The sequence below is a fragment of the Leptonychotes weddellii genome, chromosome 5 (assembly GCF_054177405.1).
Source record: "Leptonychotes weddellii isolate Sample4059 chromosome 5, ASM5417740v2, whole genome shotgun sequence".
NCBI lineage: Eukaryota > Metazoa > Chordata > Mammalia > Carnivora > Phocidae > Leptonychotes > Leptonychotes weddellii.
In genome coordinates this window covers 100,633,199-100,651,283 of record NC_138373.1, presented here as the reverse complement: position 1 = coordinate 100,651,283, position 18,085 = coordinate 100,633,199, and the positions used below count along the sequence as shown (strand labels likewise).

Genomic DNA, 18,085 nt, shown 5'->3' with positions numbered 1-18,085 from the left:
GTATTATTATAGAAACAAATACATGTGCTTTGTAAAGATTCAGAAAATACAGATAGGTAAAAATAAAAAGTAAAAACATCATGTTTCCACCAGTGAGAGATCACCTCTGTAATATCCTAGTGCATATCTTTTCAGATAGTTTTCTCTGCATTTACATGAATTTTCTGGGTGTTTATTGCCCTTAAGTCTTTTACAGTCTAGAACAGCCCTTTTTCCTTATGACGTGACCTTTTCTTCATGATGTTCCACCTTTTGGACTTGACAGGTTTCTTCCTCATAGTATTATTTTGTCATCTATCCTCTAGTTTTTGTAAACTAGATTTTTATCTTGAATAAAAGCTGGTGCTATGTTATATCACATTAAAAACCTACAAATCTGGTTCTCCTCATTAGTGATACTGGATTGACCTCTGGATTAGAGAGAGAACAATCTGGTCCTTTTGTGCAGTTAGTTTTTTCCCCCTTGTGATGACTAGAATGTAATCTAAATGATGATACTTTGGCATTATATCAATGACCAATTTCACATCAGCCTAATAGTTACTCATATCAATTGATAATCCTTACCTGATAATTTTTTTAAATTGAGGTGAAATTGACATACATTATATTAATTTCAGGTATATAACATGATGATTCAGTATTTGTACATATTACAAAATGATCACAGTAAGTCTAGTTAACATCTATCATCATACATAGTTACAAAATAGTTTTTTCTTGTGATGAGAACTTTTAAGACCTACTCTCTTAACAACTTATAAATATGCAATATAATATTATTAGTTCTAGTCACCATGTTGTACATTACATCCCCAGGACTTATTTTATCCTTGAAGTTTGTGCCTTTTATCCTTCTTTGACCTGATAATAGTTTTATTAGAGTTAATGAAATAGTACTTTTCCAATGTTACTATTTCTTCTATACTTATTGTCATTCTGCTATGAAGGGGATATTTTTTTTCCTCATTAGGTAGGGTTGTATGGTTATCCTGAAATACATCTCCTACTGGGAAGGCAGGAGATAGGATTAGATCTTTCTTTTTCATTACCGTATTCAAAGTAGATTTGTTTTTTTTTTAATAGCCACTTCATGTGGTTCAGATGAATTTTTCTATTCTTTTTTAGTGTTATTCCAGATTCAGTGTGTTTCAGTCCACTACAATCATTATTCTTTTAATGTTCACATTCTCACAGTTTTGGCCACCGGGACTCCTTCAAGCTCACTGCTGTGTCTGGCCCAACCTCTTTAATTGTAGGTAGCATCCTTGCTTTCTGGCATTGCAAGATGCCCTCCACTGTTTTTTGTTTAGAAGAAAGTCTTTTGCATTAAACACACACACTCTAGGAAGCATCAGTGCAAAAGGCATTGTGGGGAATTCATTATATCTTCACCAGACAAATTATACTGCCCTTGCCCTCTTTTTGTAGCGGCATCCACCCATCCTAAGGAAATAAGCCTGTTCCTGAAATTCTGACTCCTTGTTTCTTTCCCCACTCTAACACACATAGAAACCATTGTAATTTGAAGAGTTAGAGAGCATGTGATTTTTTTTTAAGTTTGCATTTTAATTCCAGTTAACGTACAGTGTTATATTAGTTTCAGGTGTACAATATAGTGATTCAGCACTTCTACACATCTACCCCGGTGCTCATTACAAGTGCACTCCTTAATCCCCATCACCTGTTTCACCTGTCTCTCCCACCTCTACCTCCTCTCTGGTAACCATTAGTTTGTTCTGTATAATTAAGAGTCTGTTTCTTGACTTGTCTCTCTCTTTTTCTTCCCCCCCCCCCCCTTTGAGAGAGTATGTAAGTGCTTTTTTATTTTCTTTACATCTAGTCTGATTTCATTTGGATCCAGACCAAATGTACTGATTTAAAGAGTTGATTTCATTGAATTCAACTTAGTTGGTTGTGTATCTCTATTCTGCATCCTCAGGAAAAAAAAAGAGAGAGAAAATTCAGTATGCTGAGAGCAAGTACATAACTTGCTGGGCAGTAACAGATAAAAAAGACCACATAGAAAGATAGAACTTTAAATTATTAATCTAGTCTTAGAGATGAGACTTGGTTTTAAGTTCACAAAAGTATTTTTCCTTCCAGTTTTTTCTATTATTGGGGGTGCACAAATAGTTTAAAGAAACAAAAACAAAAGTCTCCTTCAGAGGAGGTAGTTAGGCCGGAAGAATTGACCAAGAGTGATGTAGCCTAGGAGAAAGCCTTCTGGTTGTTTTTTAATGAAGGAAGGGAGCCATCTGTTGGTTTTTTTAGGAAATTTTAAAATTCAGTTTAAAAGCTCCATTGAGAGGCTTCAGCTTTATCCATCTTTGCATATTGAATCCTAAAATTCCTTCCAAAGGACTTGTGGGAGGAGGCTGCAGCGAGTAAATAGAAAGTGTACGTTAGATCCCTCAGACCCAGGTTTTCTGAAGAAGTCTAACCTGATGTACTTGTCATACTGCGCAGGTCTTTGGTTCCTGACCAAAGGAACTATAAAGCTAAGAAATACAATTTGGGATGTTTGATAATTATATAGTATGGCAATCTAGGACTTCTTAAGTGGCCGAACCTGATGCAGCAACCCATGTCTCATTTCTTGTATATTTCCCTCAAATGGTACATCCCTCATTCTGCCTGTTGGTGTTGGTTTTGTTGACACTTTGGTGGTTTTTGTTATTTCCTGAAAGTAAAAATCACTAGGTTCGATTTTCTTGCTGTTCTTTTCTTACAAACTCTGTTTTTGTTTTTGTTTTTTTAGTGGATTATCAAACACTTTTACGGGAAAGTCAAACCATCACTGCCATGTGTCTGCATATGAAAAATCTTTTCCTATTAAGCCTGTTCCAAGTCCGTCTTGGAGTGGTTCATGTCGTCGAAACCTTTTGAGCCCCAAGAAAACTCAGAGGCGACATGTTAGTACAGCAGAAGAGGTAAGGAAAACCTGCAACAAAGGCTGCTAAAGGTTAGAATCTTTCCCTGTACTTAGCCATTTGTTCCCTCTGATTTCGATGTTTATTAACCATTCCATTTAATCCTTTCTGTGCTTTTTATTTCTTACTTTTTTGAGTGCCGTCATCTGTGCTAAAGAAATTAAAGAAAGATTTTAGCAGGACTTCATTTCTCTTACTGTTTTCTATTCTTGTTGAGCAGCAGACTTAATTTTCAGTATTTTCTAAATGACTTCTCATACATCAAACTATCTCTGTTCTCTCTTTTTTGGACCCTTCCTCAACTCGAGTTTCTTGTGGCAAAACTGTTAACCTTGCTGGATGTGATAAAATACCTGCCCTTATTTCTTATTAGGACAATTTCCCCTCAGTATAAAAAGAAAATCAAGAAGCCAGCAAAATAATTTATGTCCCTTCATTATGAGCAAGAAGATTTTTGAGATCATAGATATTCCCCAAAAGAAAGATGTTTTGTTGACACTTTGGTTGTTATATGCATTCAGTAAACCTAAAGGAAAAAAATCAATTCTGTAAATATAATATGGCATATAATTTATGTGGTAGAGAATGTGCTTGTACCTGTTAAATATTTATTATGCATCTAGTCAGCCTTGGACTGCTTGCTATGAGGATACAAATAAATAACAATACCTTACATTTATGTAGCATATAGAGTTTCCAGTATGCTTTCCACATGTATTATTATGTTGAATCATTTTAATCCTGTGAAATAGGTAGAGATGAGGTAATATCCACATTTTATACGTATTAGGAGAGTGAAGATCAGAGGTCATACAGCTAGTACATGGCCAGCCTACAACCCAGATCTTCTGGAGTCTAGTCTGGTATGCATCCTGTTATACAACACAGCGGTGTAGTTCCAGCCCATTGGAGCTTACAGACTGGGGAGTCAAGAATACAGCATTTTGTGCTAAATAATTAGATAATTTGAAATGAAGATCTTTTAAGTGGCAAAATGTGATTATTTGTGACATGGTTAGTAAAAATGCTATACATTCTAAAAAAAAAAAAATGCTATACATTCTGTTTGGTTTTACGTTTGTACTGAATCTGAAATATTTTAAGCAGAGGGTGGCAGAAGTAGTAAGTCATATTTAGTAGAGAAAGGGTAGACGAGAAACTGGCAGCAGTTGGCTTTGGTGATGAGAGCTGAGCAACAGTTATAAAAGTGAGATTTATCTTTCACTTTTGTACTACTGAATTTAGTACCACGTATGTATTGGATATTACATAAATAATATTTTTAGATTACTGGGGTTGCTTCTGCTGGAGCCTAGGCAGCCTGTGGGGTCCAGAGAGACTTGTGGGGAAGGAGACAGCAGCAGCATGGTCGCTGGATATTGGCCTCCCAACCCTCCCCTGCCTCACGTGGCTGCCGCTGAGATTACCGGGATCTTTTAAGATTATCTGTGTTCATTGTAAGCCCACTATTCACCCACTAGCCAAACAGGCCTTTGGACTACTCAGCCCCTCCTCTTTTCACTTCTACCTCCACCTGAGGACTTGGGCCAGCTGGATTATTTTCAACTCTCCAGGCCACAGGCTGGCCCATGTAGGACATGAAGCTGGAGTTCCCCTTCCTTCTACAGTGCCAAAAAGATGTCAAGGATTGAACCTATCCCATGCAACAAGAGATGCAGAAAATTTTGCATCAATCAGTTGTTTTTAGGTCTATATTCTGCTATGAAAAGCGACTCACTTGTAGTATAGAAATATGGAATCACCCATATAATACAATTGGACCAAACTTTATTAAATCAAAGTATCAACAGATTATTTAGATATTTAGTCTGGGATAGTATGGATAATCTAGATTAAAATATATTACTTTTTTCTCCCAGGGGATAAAGAATTTGCTGGTAGGATCTTACAAAGTGGAGGAAAAGTTATTTTCCATGGAAATATTTGGGATTTCCAAGGGAGATACAGTTGCTTATGTTAAAGAAGGAAAATTATTTTTTAATTTTACTGCTGGGTTTATCACCTTTAGGAATCTAAAGCCATCTATAAAATTAACATGATGTTACCACTGCACTGTTCAGTCTTCCAACAGGAGTTTAAAGAAAATACATAAAGAAGAATTTGGAAATACGTAAGTGGTGACTGGACCACCACTTGGCTGATGGCTGATTCAAGGATATCATTAAAGAACTGTACTGTCAAATAGGGTAACCACTTGTCATATGCGCTACTTAAATTAATTCAGTTAAAATAAAAAATTTAGTTTCTCAGTCACATTAGCCACATTTCAAGTACTCATGAGCCACATACTCTGTTGGCTGTTGGACACATATTGGACATGTTGCTAAGTGGCTACCATATTGGACAGTACAGATACAGAGTATCTCCAATATAACTAACACTGTTTAGAGGATATGGATTTCTGTTTGGGAAAGAGAAAATACTAGGGATTTTAAAAATGTAAAACAGTAAAAACTCAGATAGTTTCTTTTCACTTATATGTTGCTTCCAGGCATGCTTCTCTGCAACATATTGAGCAACATTTTAGGATGTTGGACTTCCTTAATAGATGACACTGGTGGTTTTATTCTTTAAAAACAAAACAGACTTTACAATTTTGTCATAACCGAGAATTTTGGACTTAAAGTTGTTGAATTATGCACTTTTGGTAGTTGAAATTTATTTATATAATATACATTTTAAACAGAATCAAAATTGGGAGGGGCGCCTGGGTGGCTCAGTTGGTTAAGCGACTGCCTTCGGCTCAGGTCATGATCCTGGAGTCCCTGGATCGAGTCCCACATCGGGCTCCCTGCTCGGCAGGGAGTCTGCTGCTCCCTCTGACCCTCCCCCCTCTCATGTGCTCTCTCTCTCTCATTCTCTCTGTCTCAAATAAATAAATAAAATTTTTTTAAAAAAAAAATCAAAATTGGGAGATTTATGAAGTTATTTGAGTAATTTACAAAAGAGTTTGCTAGTTTTCTAAGATTTATTTTGTGTTCTCTGTTAAATTTTTATAATTTTACAGACAGTTCAGTTTTATGATGGAGACTCTTAACAGAAGCATCTAAATGCAAGAATCTGCCAAAAAATCTATTTTTTAAATCTATTTTTAAAAAACAGAATTCAGCACCTTATATATCTTTATACTGTTTTAAACTTTCCTTGGTCCTTTATTATGTTTAAAACATAACATCAGCCAATTTCTTTTACCTTAACATATTATCCAATTATTATTTCCTTTCCTCTTAATTTCCTAATTTGCTTACTCGGTAGGAACAGTTTAATAAGTAATGTACAGAGAAAGGTGTTTTCTTTTACTTTATAGTACCAGATGCTCCAAAAAAGAATTGTGTTTGAAGTTTGAAGTGACTTACCTTTTTGCATTTTCTTTTGGTAAAGCCAGATGTTATATATGTTCTTTTGAGAGTTGCTGGGACTATCTTTTCTTTGCCTAAAATAGAAGATAAATTCTTGTGACCTTTAAATTACCGTGTAGAACAGTGAAAAGTTCTTAACCTTTTTTCTATAATTTCTTTTTTAGACTATAAATTAGTTGAAACTGAAAGTATGAGGCTTCAAGAGACCTCAGATAATTATTTGGAATACAGAACATCTATTCCTGTTCATTTTATGGTGTCTAATGACTGTGAGGTTGTTCAGGCTTAGACAGACGCTTTTCTTTGAAAAGCTAGGGAAAATATCTGTGGGTGACCTGTGTGTGTTTAATTGATTTTTAAAAATCAGTTCTTTACATTGAATTAATCTAGATTTGTCATAATTTACTTTAGCTGAGTCACTTAATGGCACCTTGGTTCTTCATGTTTTATTTAGAAGTATAAAAATTTATTCTAAAACCATTTTGCCGTGTGATGTGAGGGAGGCGAGAAGTGTTTTTAACTTTTTACAGTTGAAGTCTGTAGGGTACCACAAGCAAAGATCCTTTCTATGTCACTGTTCTCGGTGTGCTTGTGAAGTCTTCATGTGATGGGGATATTTCTTTACATTCCCTTGGTATGCAGAGTAACCTCTTACACCAATTTCTCTGCTTTATTTTCCTCCCTGTGATGTGATAATGCAGTCAAAGCTTTTTAAAATCTAGTTTGGTAGGACAGTGGAAATGAACTAAAATGATTGGTTAATTAAGAGTTAATTTCCATGATCCCGGTGGTATTACTCTTCTGATTTGCCTTCACTCCTTCCATTTTACCACTCCTGAAAACAACATACTGTTAACCCCATTGTATTGTGGGTTATGAATTAGGTTATTTGGTGTAGTGGGAAAGTGGGGTCAAAATTTACATTGGTGGGAGTACGCCTGGGTGGCTCAGTCAGTTAAATGTCTGCCTTTGGCTCAGGTCATGATCCCAGGGTCCTGGGTTCAAGCCCCACATCGGGCTCCCTGCTTAGCGGGGAGTCTGCTTCTCCCTCTGCCCCCTCCCCCTGCTCATACTTGTGCTCCCTCTGTCTCTCTTTCTCTCTGACAAATAAATAAATAAAATCTTTAAAAAAAAATTTACATTGGTGGGTGTTCAAAAATTTCACTCATTAAAGTGCCAGATAACACAGCTTTCCTGTATATAGATCACTATGGAGTTGGCTGGCAATCTCTTACAATCTAATAATCTGTAGTGAAGCTTCATTCCTCAGACTGTCTACTTAAAGAACCTTTATAATAACATATTTAGTTTTTAATAAAAAGGCATTTATTGTAGTTATAGTTTTTAAATTTATGTCTCAGATACTCATGTCCTTCCCAGTACAATAGCCAAAACCTACAGATTTGGTAATTGATATTAATGTATACCTGCTTACCATTATCACTCCTGTGCTGTCACTGAAGTGCCTGCCCAATACTGTAGACCGTCTCTTCACAAACACTAGGAAAAACGACTACTGTCATCTTAAATACAGTATTAATGTATAAGGGATAAAATAATGGAGTTTATTTTCTTCATATAGAAAATTGCAAATTGTTTTTTCTCTCGGGTCTACTTTTCTACCAAATGTTCAACGAATTTTACCTTATTACTCATCTGTTCAAATTTAAGGATAGCTCTTTTTCATAAGGAGTTGTCATGCTTCACAGTTCAAGGTGAATCTTGTTAGATCAGTAATATTATAGTGACAATGTGACTGAAATTTACTATGTAGCAAACAGTGATCAAGAAGAAAAAACTTAGGGTCTGTTTGCCTTTGCATAGATAGTTGCTTAACTCATTCTGCTTTTAATAATTATAATTGAATAAAATGCTTATGCACATATTGAAGGGTCATAGTGCAGGGTGCTGCTAGCCCTGGCACAAAGTATTAAAATTATTTCGTGAAGATGGGTGGTTGTAATAAACTGTATATAAGGTTTTTTTTTTTTTTAAAAGTACCAGGGCATATTATTTAGTGAATGCAGCCCACTGCTTCAGGGGATCAGTATAGAATAAATGCTTTCCTGTGGTTACAAGTCCATATGTAATCTGGTTCTCTGCCAAGTGACCTCATTTCTTACTGCTCTTCTGATTCACACTGACCTCACTTTTCCTTGAACACATCAAGCACATACCTGTCTCAGGGCCTTTGCATTTGCTCTTCCTCTGCCTGGAATAGTCTTTTACAAATTTCTGTGACTTACCTCTTCCCCGGATACAGGTTTCTCTTGAAATATCACCTTTTTAAAGGGGTCTTACCTGTTCTTGTTCTTTCCCCTCCATCACTTTCTATTCCCTTATCTTTAGTTTTTTCATACTATCTGACTAGTCTTGTTTGCCATTCCCTTTAATGGTAATGTAAGCTCCATAAGGAAAGGAATTTTATTTTATTCAGTGCAGTATCTCTAGTGAGTGGTGCTTAGTAGGTATTCAAGTTAATAAATGAATTCAGTACTGGGGCTTAGGAAGAAGAGTAAATATTGGAGATGGAAACCATCTCTGGAAAATACTTATACTCTTAAAAATATAGAGTATTTCTACTCTAGATAAAGTAGAAAACAGCAAGGTATCCCACTCTGATTTTGACTATTCTGGTTACTTCCTTGTGGTTTTTCTAGTAGATGTCAGGACTCCTAGGGTTTGTTGGAATCCTAATTGAGAGATCCTCAAATATTTTGTTTCTGGGACTCTTATCAGTTGACTTAAAAGTGATTGCCTACTGGTCTTCTGGTTTCATATCCTAGAGCCTGTCTGTACTGTTATTTATGTATGTGTCCCATAATTTTCTTTCTTTTTTTTTTTTTTCTAAAATACACTATCTGGTATTTATTTCATTTAACTCCTCTTATAATTTTCTAGAATATCCCTAATGATAATTCTTAATTATCTTGAGGGACTCTATCTGAACTTTGGCAGAACTTCTGGGAATCTAGATGCTGTTTTGAAAAAAAAATTTTCCTCACTGGATGTGTCTAAGATTTTTCTTTTTTTTTTTTTTTCTTTTTTTTATATAGACAGTCCAAGAAGAAGAAAGAGAGATTTACAGACAGCTGCTACAGATGGTCACAGGGAAACAGTTTTCTGTAGCCAAACCCACCACACATTTTCCTTTACACCTGTGAGTCACAGAAACATATTTCAAATGAATTTAATTCTACATTTTATTATTTGATATTGAAACTATATTCTTCTCTTGCTAGGTCTCGATGTCTTAGTTCCAGTAAGAGTACTTTGAAAGACCCACTGTTTAAAAATGGAAACTCTTGTGCAGCTCAGATCATTGGCTCTGATACTTCATCATCTGGATCTGCTAGCATTTTAACTACCCAGGAACAACTGTCCCACAGTGTGTATTCCTTATCGTCTTATGCCCCAGATGTTGTGGCATTTGGATCCAAAGATTCTGATCCTCTCCATCAACCCCAACATCACCACTCTCTTCTACATCAGCCAGATAACTTACCAGCTTCAAATGCACAATCAGAAGGTAAAATTGGTTTTGTATATTTTCTTTTTTTAAAGATTTTATTTATTTGAGAGAGAGAATGAGAGAGAGAGAGTGCGCATGAGAGGGGGGAAGGTCAGAGGGAGAAGCAGACTCCCCACCGAGCAGGGAGCCTGATGGCGGGACTCGATCCTGGAACTCCAGGATCATGACCTGAGCCGAAGGCAGTCGCTTAACCAACTGAGCCACCCAGGCACCCTGTATAACTATATTTTCAATCCTAATAGCCAGTTAACTGTTTATGGGATCTGTGTGAATCATAGGCAAGGTTGTAATATGCATGTAACTTAATTAACATATAAGAAACTTTAAATACATATAATTCAGTTAGCTATACCACAAATAAACTAAACCTGCAAGTAACTTACTTTTTTCTTACATGGAGATGCAAATGATTTCATATATTTTACTTAAAAGATGAACTTCCTGAGCAGAGTCTAGAGTCAGAGCACAGTCAGCCCAATTACTTCAGTACTTTCTCTGTTTTTAGTACTTTACATTGACCATTAAGTACTCTGAAGTTCTAAGAGTTTTGGAACATCAATTAAGTATTGAAGTAAAAGTTCTTAACCAGGTAATACTTAAAAAACCTGTATAGTAGGTTTATGGTTTTAGAATGGTCATCAGCAAATTTCAGAAACAAAAAGAGGTTTTTTTGTTTGTTTTTTAAAGATTTTATTTATTTCAGAGAGAGAGAGAGTGAGAGAGAGAGAGCACAAGAGGGAGTAGGGTCAGAGGGAGAAGCAGACTCCCTGCTGAGCAGGGAGCCCAATGCAGGGCTTGATCCCAGGACCCTGGGATCATGACCCGAGCTGAAGGCAGACGCTTAACCGACTGAGCCACCCAGGTGCCCCAAAAAGAGTTTTCTACCTAATTTTCAGCTAACCAAAAAAGCCAGACTCTTAGCATTCCAGTTAATGAAGGTTTTCTATAATTTTCTTTGTTTGCTTAGTTTTCCCCTTCTTTAGCTATGTGTTGTGTGTATTTATGATAGTATGTATTTTTGGGTATATAACTTAAGTTTTAGCTTAAGTGGTTAGACATTAGGGATTTTTTTTTTTAAAGATTTTATTTATTTATTTGGGAGAGAATGAGAGAGAGAGAGAGAGCACATGAGACGGGGGAGGGTCAGAGGGAGAAGCAGACTCCCTGCTGAGCAGGGAGCCTGATGCGGGACTCGATCCCGGGACTCCAGGATCATGACCTGAGCCGAAGGCAGTCGCTTAACCAACTGAGCCACCCAGGCGCCCGACATTAGGGATCTTTTGATAGATCAATCTCTAAGGTTCTTCCCTCCTTCCTCAGATTGTTTGTTGTTTTGTTTTTGTTTTTTTTTTAAGATATTCCTCACTTTCTTAAAATTTTCACTTGGGGATTAAAATTGTTGGTGGCATCATTTTATAGCTACACGTATTCATGAAAACCTTTATAAAATTTTGTGAGATGGTTTAACGGAACTACCAGTAAAAAAAGCCTTTAACCTCAGAGACATAAGTTGTATGACAAAGGCTTAGATGCAACTAAACTGAAATATACTGTAGTCCATTGAAGTGTTTCATTACTTTTCTTGTACCATTTAATAAATATTCTAAATGAGGTTCTAATCATTTAGATTAGGACATGATCCTCTAGAAGGACACAATTCCTGCCTTTATCAACACCGAAAATAAATGATGAAATGATAGAATTTGTACTTTTTAGACTCTGCTACTTCTGTAGTTATCTTTCTACTTTCCGTTCCCCCTCCCTTCTTTCACCTTATTCAGTCTCATGGTAGTTCATGAACTAAAGACTTTTGAGAAGTCTTGGCTTGTTCTTGTTCCCCAGGAACAGAAAGCTGCAGCACAGGAATCAAGCACAGCCCAGGAGTAGATGATGAAGGGCATATATATACTTGTATTTAAGAATAACTGCTTTCTTTGTGAGGCAAGCTCTTCACTAAGCCCTTTTTCTGGCTCAGTGAAAATGGACCTGCCTCTCTTTCTCTTCCATCCTACCTTTGTCCTTATGCTGCATTATTTTTGTGAAAATAGAATATAACAAAGTATGGGAACTTAGACTACAAACATCTAGAGTGTATAACTGTGTAGGATTTTATTAATAACGATATGCTCTTGTGTTTCTTTTTTAGGATCAGACTCTGTGATTTTACTCAAAGTGAAAGATTCCCAGACTCCAACTCCCAGGTAAGCTTTGGAAAAAGGACATTCTTGACATATTTTCTTTTTCTTCTCTTTAATCACAATTTCTTCACTAAGAGTTACATAATATAAAAGTCAGACTGCCTCAGTTCAGACCTCTTGCCTGTGTTATTTGAATTATTTCAGTGACTTTCAAATTGGTCTTCTTCCTCTGGCCTCCTTGTTGTGCTTCATTCCATCTTCCACCATGTTCTCAGATCCATTCTTTGCCTGTTCTTTTACATCTTCCATTCTGCAACCAGAGTGGTCTTTTAAAAATGCACATCTGATTATTCATTAAATTCCCACAAGAGTGGGCTATCAGACATAGAGTCAAGCCCAAACTCCTTAATATGGTATACAAAACATTTCCTCCACATGCCTCACTTCCTATCACACGTTCTTTCCTTTAACAAGTATTTATTGACAACTTACGTGTGCCAGGTCCTGATACACACACTGAGGCTAATAGCAGTGAACAAAATGAAAGCCCTGCACTCAAGGAGCTTACATTCTGGTTATAAGAGGTGTAAGGAAAAAGATGGGGGACAAATAATGAACAAATAGATAAACATATATGTCTGGTAGTGATAAATGTGAAAAAAAATAAAGCAGGGTAACATATAGACAGGGTTAAGGGGGCACAGTTTATCTGGGTGGTCATGGCAAGTCTGATAAGGAACATTTGAGGGGAGGCGTGATGGAGGTGAGAGGAGGAGCCATATGGGAAGATGGGAGTCTTTTGTGTGTTTATTACATGCTGAACTATAATATAATATGTACTTACTTACCTTCATAGTTAGTGTTCCTTCTGCCTGGTATGTACCCCGCCCCCACCTCAACTTGTCTATCTAAAGAAACAGGAGTCTCTTTCTTGTCTTTTAAGTCTCAATTCAAATGTGATCTTCTATATGATACTTGACTTCTATATGAAACTTTTTGCTCTGTAATTCAGTCAGTTACTACTTAGATCGTAGTTTCTTTGCCATTGCTGTTTCAATTGCTGAAATGATAATAGTATCAGTTTTCCATTGAGGAATTAGGGATAATGAAATGTTCTTTCTCATCTCAGTTTCTATACTTCTTTGTGGCTCTCCTATATGTCCTGAATTTTAGATTTTTAAAGAAAAATTCTCTGTTGTACTTTCTCAAGGAGACTTTACAGTTTGGAGTTCTTATTCTTTATACATTTTTTTTTCTTGAGTCAGACCTGGGTTTTGATTTTGTCCAGGCATCATGTAACTTTGGGCAAGTTACTCTTCTGAACCTTAGTTTCCTTATCAATAAAAATGCTAGTATTAATACCTTACTATTTATTGAATTGCGTGAAGGTTAACATACACAAAAAGCACTTATAAAAGTGTTTTCACACATATACACAAAAGTAGGTATTCTTTCTTGGGAAAAAGTCGGTCTCATGTAAAGAGTGCTTTTAGTTCTTTAATGACTCTTCACCCAGTGTGCCTTTCCTTTATGGAAGATTTCTCTTAGTGATGCCTGAAGAATGAGATGGAGGGAGAAATGGTCTGTTGGGGAAGGCTGATTGAATAATGCTGTTTATTGCAGTTGGAGCCTGCTCTCCCAAGGCTTGGTTGATTGGCTTTTTATTCTTAATCTCCCACTACTGCCTCTTGGTTAAGGTGTAGCATTGAAGATCTGCCCTTATTTCCCCGAATATGCCATGCTGTTTCCTGTTTTTGTGCCATTGTACATGCTGATCCTAACCCCTGGAATTTTCTTTCTCTCCACTTGTTAAACTCTTGTTTTGCTTCGCAGAATCTGATTCAGGTGTTATTTTCTCCTCAAGACATTTCTCTGACTCCTCCAGATAGCATTAGCCTTTTCTTCCAGTACTTTTATCCCTATATCTTGTTCATTAATAATACCTTTGCACTAATCACCTAATGTTGATCATAATGCCTGGCACATGATGGGTACTTAGTAAACAAATCTTTGTTAAACATGCATTTCCTAGAAAGCCTCAAATGCTCTCTTGAGCAGCTCAAGTACTCATCATCTCCCTATTGGTTTAAGGCTTTGGTTTATTGAAAGGCACATTGCAAGAGTTAGAAAACACAGTCTTTGGAATTGGACAGACATAGTTTCTAATCCTGACTTCCAAAACAGATTATCCTCTGAACCTCAATTTCCTTTTCTGTGCACTATAAGTAATAATTCCTTATTACATATTATATTGAGGTTTAACTAGTATGAGAATTATCGTGAGGCTTAACTCCTAGAAAACCTCTAAAGCAGAATTTCACACAGAGCACTGAGTAGGTGCTCCTAAGTTGTTTTAGTTATTACTGTATGCTTCAGTCATATGAAAAATAATGTATAATCTCTTTGAAAAGCAAAAGGATTTTGCTTTTTCCCTTGCATTTTACTTTCCTACGCCAGCAAATACCTTGATCCATTGAAGAGCAGTACTTTTCCCTTACAGTATTCATTTATTCAGGAAGCACTGAGTACCTGCTGTCTGACAAGCACTATTCTTGGTGCAGAGGATATGGTAGTAAGTACAAAACACAAAAATTCCTATCCTCATTAAGCTTATGGTCTAATAAGGAAGCAGACGAATTTCAATAGCATGATCCAATACCATGAAATTCTGGGCAATTCTTGTCACTTCTTTATATTGTGCAGTAAATGTGTTTTCATGTTTATTTGTTTTTAGTGTCACACAGTAGGCCCCTCACAGTGCTACTACTGATCTCTGTGGCTTTCTGTCTTGGTTGTTACATCATATTCACTGTGCCAAGGGTGTAAGCCACTGCTTGTGTGTTTTCCCTTTATTAACCTCAGTGACAGTGGGGAGGCAATAGAACAGCATTTTCATTGCCAAATCCTAGTCTAAGGATGATTGGGAATACTGATTCCAAAAGGTAGGCTAAGGAGCAAGGGATACCCTCTTGAGTCCTTTTTCTTGCCTTCACTAGGACAGACTGTAGCAGTTGAAGAACTGAAAGGGACTCTGATTTCCATATTTTACAAATCTGGAACTAAGACCCATGGAAATGAAGTGACTTGGTCAAAGTCACAAAGTGAATCAGGGACCACTCCAGGAGATCCAGGTCTCTTAATTCTCAATTTAATGCTTTGTTCTCTTTACTTGTTCTATGTATCTAAGAATTTTCTTTGGAAAAGTGTTCACTCTTATGTTTGCTTCTGTGAGAGATCCTTCAGTTAGGGATTGGCAAGGAGATGAGGACATTTGAGAAGAGCAAGAGGCTCTAGGAGAGAGAACATGCCTGGGGGTCTTTTGCTAAGCATTATTCATTTGGACTGTCAGCAAGAGCTGTGTGGAATAGAATTGGTCGCTCATCTTTGGAGTGGAGTTGTGTTGCTGATTTTCCACTTTGATTCATTGGCTCACTAGCCATTTGATAAGGACTCTTGTGTGGGTGGGGATTTTCAGTGTCCAGTATGATTTGGTTGAAAATATTTTGATTCAAGTAGACAAGAAGTCCAAGATTTGACTAAATCATTAATAAATCTGTTAATCTGAACCATTTGGGAGGAGTCATGTTCTAGCTTAATATATTCTCTTGGCAAGTGGTGTACTCTTTCACATCGTGTTGGTCTCTCGTGCAAGTAAAGGGCTATGTTACAGTTAATTTCTCTGCTGAACTTTGGGTCATCTTTTTAACTAGTATGTGTGCAAATAACTCATACTTGTATTCCTTTAGTTCCTAGTTGCAATTATCTTATGTGATTTTCGACTTTTTATTTATTGCATACATATAAAGTATTCTTGTAAATTATTTAAATGATTGGTTTTCTTGGTGAAAATATTTGAATTTTCTTATAAGCCTCCTGCTCATTTGTCGTATTTTTTCCCCACCCATAGTCCTACTTTTTTCCAGGCAGAGCTGTGGATCAAAGAATTGTAAGTTGTTATTTTTGGTATCATTTTTCCTTCTCCATCACTTCCTTTCCAGTTAGAAGTAGTCAATTAGCCAATCACCCTACCTATATTTAATCAGTAAAGATTCCCTACTTAATGTTTATTTATAAAACAACTTTTAAGTTGTTGGGTTTTTAGAATTCTATTGGGGTTGGGACATTTCTGTGCTCAGGTTTATTAAATATGTAACAATTGCTGAAACTAAATTGAATTGGAAAACTTTCAAAGTTAGATATTACATAGAAAGGAAAATAAATGCCCTTATTTTCACATTGATAAAACTAATTTAGTGAAAAATTCACATTTCTGGAGTTTGCAAAATTACTGAGTTTTTAGTCTCCAGTTTCAATAACTCACTTGGAGTTATCCAAATCCCTGGTCTTGTTCATTTTTTTAGAGAAAAAAAATAAACTCATATTTTTTCTTTTGGATCATAAATATTTGAATTGAAACCTCAATGATATCTTGTATTATTTGCCCCTTTGGGATACAGTCTCATTTTTGGGTTTCTAGAATGAAGCTTTAGTTTCTCTGTAATCTTAGAAGCATGCTTTAAAAAAAACAAAAACAAAAACTACACATTTACAAATATCCACAAAAGTCACCTGTTCACATTTAGCAATAAACTAATAATTTTCATCATTTCAATAAAAATAGGATAATTTTAATAACACCATATGGTTTCACTCTGTCTTAAAATATAAGTGTAGTGTAGCGATAAGTTTAGTGTAAGGATTTTAGATTTTCTGTATGAGGGTTTTATATTTAATGTTCATTGTGCATTAACAATGTGCCTGATGCTAAGATGGTGGTCTGCATTTTTGTCCTGTTCCTTTTCATTTCCTAGAACTAGTGTTTATGATTCTCGAGCACGGGAGAGATTGCGCCATATTGAAGAGCAGAAAGCACTGGCATTACAGCTTCAAAACCAGGTAAACAAAAAACTGGGGATAAGGTTGTAAGTAAATAGTACATCCAAGTTGAAACTAATTTGGAAGATTACCTGGATTTGGGATCAAAGCATTGTAATTGCAAGATGTTATGGTAGCATAGCATTATATGATTAGTGTATGTCCTTAGTCTCTCCAGCTGGTCCTACTCACTGTATGTAGACAGTAGTTTTCCTTATCCCACTTATTCTAAAGTTCTTTTTTGCAGAGATTACAGGAACAGGAACACTCAGTACATGATTCAGTAGAACTGCATCTTCGTGTGCCACTTGAAAAGGAGATCCCTGTCACGATCACCCAAGAAACAGAAAAGAAAGGTCATAAATTAACTGATAGTGAGGATGAATTTCCTGAAATCACAGAGGTAAATTACATACTACAGATTCTTGTGCTAGCAAGTGTGTTTATAAAAAATACTTTGAATGAATTTCAAACATAGAAGTAATAGAACACCTGGCATTTAAATTGTATTGCATACCCCTGCTTTCATTTGTATTACAATACCAATCTTGGCTTTCTTTTTAAAGGATTATTGGAAATTGAGGAAAGAATTGTGGGTGGCTTTTCACGACTTAAGTGAAAAAAAATTTAATTTGTGCTTCATTTTATGTACATTTTTACTTTTAATGTATGTGTACAATAGTTTGACATCAAATAGTAAGCTGAGGCTTACTATTTTTTTTAAGTAGTAAAAAATCTATACAAAAATCTTTGTACATTTTAAGATAATCTGTTCCTTAATCCATTCTTCTGTTTGAAAAACTATCATATAGCTGGTAAGTATAACACATTTATTGTAGTTGTGCTGGATTCCAAAATTTACATTTAAAAAGCCCAAATTTTTCTAGGAAAATGTGTCTGAAGACACTACCTTTATCCCCTTCCTACCTTTTGGGAAAGATTCTATTTATTAGGAAATTGTGCAGACCAAAGATATGAAATATAATTAGGTCTTCTTGTGGACTTAGAAAATTTGATAGCAGAAGGTTATTTCAGACTTAGGAATAAAAGAAAGAAGGGTCTGAAATGTTGTGCTGCAAATGAGAAGGGAGGACAAGACAGGATGAAAGGAAGTAACCCAGGAGATTACTGGAAGGAATAGAATCCAAACCAAAATGTTAGGAGTGAACAGTTGATTACTGATAAATATAGTCTGGGAAAAGAAGAAGAAGGTAGCGGGAGGGGAGG

At 36.0% G+C, this 18,085-nt stretch overlaps 1 protein-coding gene across 1 annotated transcript in view; it reads left to right on the top strand.

The window, feature by feature from the left end:
* The window catches only part of SENP1 (SUMO specific peptidase 1), a 53,605-nt gene that overhangs the window by 14,466 nt on the left and 21,054 nt on the right, over positions 1-18,085 (top strand). The window contains exons 6-12 of the mRNA XM_081821567.1: positions 2,762-2,933; positions 9,370-9,473; positions 9,556-9,842; positions 11,992-12,046; positions 15,891-15,929; positions 16,795-16,879; positions 17,106-17,261. Of these exons, the coding sequence (XP_081677693.1) occupies positions 2,762-2,933; positions 9,370-9,473; positions 9,556-9,842; positions 11,992-12,046; positions 15,891-15,929; positions 16,795-16,879; positions 17,106-17,261 (898 nt within the window). The remainder of the gene's footprint in view (positions 1-2,761; positions 2,934-9,369; positions 9,474-9,555; positions 9,843-11,991; positions 12,047-15,890; positions 15,930-16,794; positions 16,880-17,105; positions 17,262-18,085) is intronic.